The 3014-nt window shown below is 41.6% G+C and overlaps 1 protein-coding gene across 1 annotated transcript; it reads right to left on the bottom strand.

Annotated features, from left to right (window-relative positions):
- Positions 1-492: 492 nt before the first annotated feature.
- On the bottom strand, positions 493-1898 carry LOC143889001 (putative ubiquitin-like-specific protease 1B). The gene is made up of 6 exons (XM_077393363.1): positions 1570-1898; positions 1407-1494; positions 1227-1322; positions 901-1116; positions 727-824; positions 493-643 (listed from the first exon to the last, which is right to left on the bottom strand). The coding sequence occupies exons 1-6, from the start codon at positions 1896-1898 to the stop codon at positions 493-495; spliced, it is 978 nt and encodes a 325-aa protein (XP_077249478.1).
- Positions 1899-3014: the final 1116 nt, after the last annotated feature.

The following is a 3014-nucleotide window of genomic DNA, read 5'->3' as shown; positions in this document are numbered from 1 at the left end:
TATATGGCTATTGCGGAATTCCGAAGCTTTTCTCGGAATTTCGAGAATTTCGTCGGAATTCCGCTTCATCTGTTTGGACGTTGGTTTTTTATTTTTTTACTTTCCAGTTTCCCCAACCGAGTCTGGGTTGAAAACTGATTATTGGCCACAAATTTACTTTTATAACTTCGACTGAAGTAATCAATTTTCGGCTTACATTGGATCTCAAAATCTTAAACAAATTTATAGAGTACAAACCATCATCCATGTATTTGATAAGATCCACATATAGAACAACAGAGATGTTTTCGTGTTGGAATGTGTACCACTTACATATCCATGTAAAGCCTATCTTATTTACAACAGCATTTTCTGGTTGTTGGTACAAAAAGACAAACCAAATACAATGTTCCCAGCCTTTACCCACATATAAACATTACAAGGAGATTGTTTCTTACAAGCCTACATTTGAAATGGAATTCAACCTCGCCAAGCCTGTCTGTTCATCAACTCCTACAAGTTCAAAACTGTGCCACACCGGCCTTCTAAGAAATCCTCCAACAATTGTCCTCTCATCGGCTCTATATCTGCCTGACTGAACTCTGCCGGAACGTCACGTGCCAGGCAGTCCATCTCCTTAAGCACAAATAGCCCGCAATCATTGCTGCAAAACAACAACACATCATCGACCACGCTCTTCCACAATTAATTTAAACTTCCAAACTGATTTTAAGTGAAATTTATTACCTGTTGAGTTGTAAGGGCCTCTTCTCGACTTCCACCACTGTAAACTTGCTTACATCCAAATCCCACATACTTAAGTATAGCCGTTCAAGGTATCGTATCTATAAAACAATCCATACAAGGTAAGGATTTTATATACATTGAAATATAACCAAGGAAAGTGGGACCCGAACTCACCAATGGTACAACATCTCTATAGTAGATCTGCTCTCTCAAGGAGTTGAAGATGTAGAACTTCTCATCCACCATATCGACAACCAGGAGAATCCAATGCTGAGGGACATGCACCGGGAATAAGACTCTTTTTAGGGTATCCGACGGGTACTCGTTTAAGCATTTCACAAACTTCATAAGACTATCGGAGCCAGTGTAGTCTTTGCTAGTTAGACAATCCTTAAAAAATAATACAAGAGAAGTTAATGGAGTGAGCAAAACAAATTCGAACCTTGTGAACAACCACCTATAAAGAAAATGATTGGGAATGAAATACTATCTATTCTTACATAGATGAAGGTACTAATGGCCACACAGGCTCTTTCTCCAGGCTTTCTTTTATTTTCGTCCCGGACGTTTAGATATTCGGCGTATACATTCATAACCTACGTAAAATAACATATAGAGATTTGAGACAAATATCGATGGTGAAAGAATTCAACTCTAGAATAAATAACCAAATTATTTACCGGAGAACTTAACCACTCTATGGGGTTGTTATGGATAAGCAAGTCCTCGGCACACAGGAACTCGTCGTTGACCTGTATAACTCGTTCGCTGCAAAACACCTGATAGTTTAGGATTTACAAAGGCTAGATAACTATATTGCAAAAGGGCTTCAATCCAATTTACCTTGGGGGAAGCGCAAGAAGCTTTGGGAGCAACCGATGGCATTGCGGCTCTACCACCAGCAATGCTTTATCATTGACCTTCTTAGTCCCCAAAGCCGTATACGGCGAACTAGTGTATTGAGAGGGTTTACTTTTCCTCAAACGCAGCTTCACTCCTCTCTCAATACTCCAAATCACTTTTGCCACAGGTTTCAGTGAACTGTCGGGGATGGAAATCACATTCCGTTTTATTTCCTCCTCCAAGGAATCCTGGCTGGGGATGACTACCACCCTTCGGTCATTCCCTCCCATCATCTCCCCTTTTCCTTCATCCTGCGATTCGGCCTCCATTCCACCCAAGGCAATGATCCTCTTAAGCTCAGCTATTTCATTTTCATGTCGTACCGACCTCCCTTCAAGTTCTCTAACCCTCTCCACTAACAAATCAAATCAGCCTTGCTTATAGACACATGGCCTTCCTTCACTTTCCTATCAACATCTCTTTTTCTCCCTGTCCTCCCCTTAAAAGGTATGCTCCTCTGAAAAGTGGAAATGAAAAATTAGTAACATATCACCCAGAGAATGTACTCTATAGTAATTGAAAATAGACTTAAAATTCAGTACCTTAAGTAACATATCACTCAGAGACGCTATCGTTTCTTTCTCTAAAATCTGAATGTCTTGGAGGCATTCCTCAACTGTTGGGGCGGTCGCAGAAGCTTCTTTCTTATAAAGTTATCAACAATAGAGAAAATTTAGATAACTTGACTATAACGACCCTATGCAACAAAGAGAGTGATGTTCGTTACCTCTCCCATCAGAGTATCAGCCTCATCTGCCGTGAAAGATAGCAGGCCCTCTTCTCGAGGAAGAGGTAGTAGGCACCTCACAACCTGAAATCGAATAGTTAATCTCGGTTAGAAGAAGTGAGTACTAGGGGAGTACAGAAGCTCTAGGTCTAACCTGGGTCTTCTTTAGCCTCCCATCACGGATCTGTCTGATAAGGGCTGCATGGTCACTCCTCCGTGTATCGATCCCTGTGATCCACTTTAATAGGCGTGGATGTGCATCTAGAGCTGAAGGTGCCCACAAGGTAGTATGCTCAAAGAGCTACACCTGGAATGAAGACAGACAGTCAGCCTTTAGAGAACAAAAAACCAAACTTACAAAAGAGTAATCATGTATATAATATATGTACTCTTCACCTGTAGCACAATAGCGCATCCGGTGATATATCCTGTATTTCCGTTTTTGGAATATGAATCCAATGACTCTACCAGGAAGTCGTAGACAGGGTATGCCCAAGCAATTCTTCCCACAGTCTCTGCTCCTAAGTAGGGGAAGAGGCAGGATTTCGTCCTATGATCCACAGGGTCAGCTCTGGCAAAAAGCACAGAGCAGCACAGAAGCAGCAAGACATGTCTCACTGTTGCGTGGACCGATGCAATCTCATCCGATCTGGACTCC

The sequence above is a fragment of the Tasmannia lanceolata genome, unplaced genomic scaffold (assembly GCF_043159265.1).
Source record: "Tasmannia lanceolata isolate RefF3 unplaced genomic scaffold, GAP_Taslan_0.1 ptg000002l, whole genome shotgun sequence".
NCBI lineage: Eukaryota > Viridiplantae > Streptophyta > Magnoliopsida > Canellales > Winteraceae > Tasmannia > Tasmannia lanceolata.
This window is presented reverse-complemented; position numbering and strand designations above follow the sequence as displayed.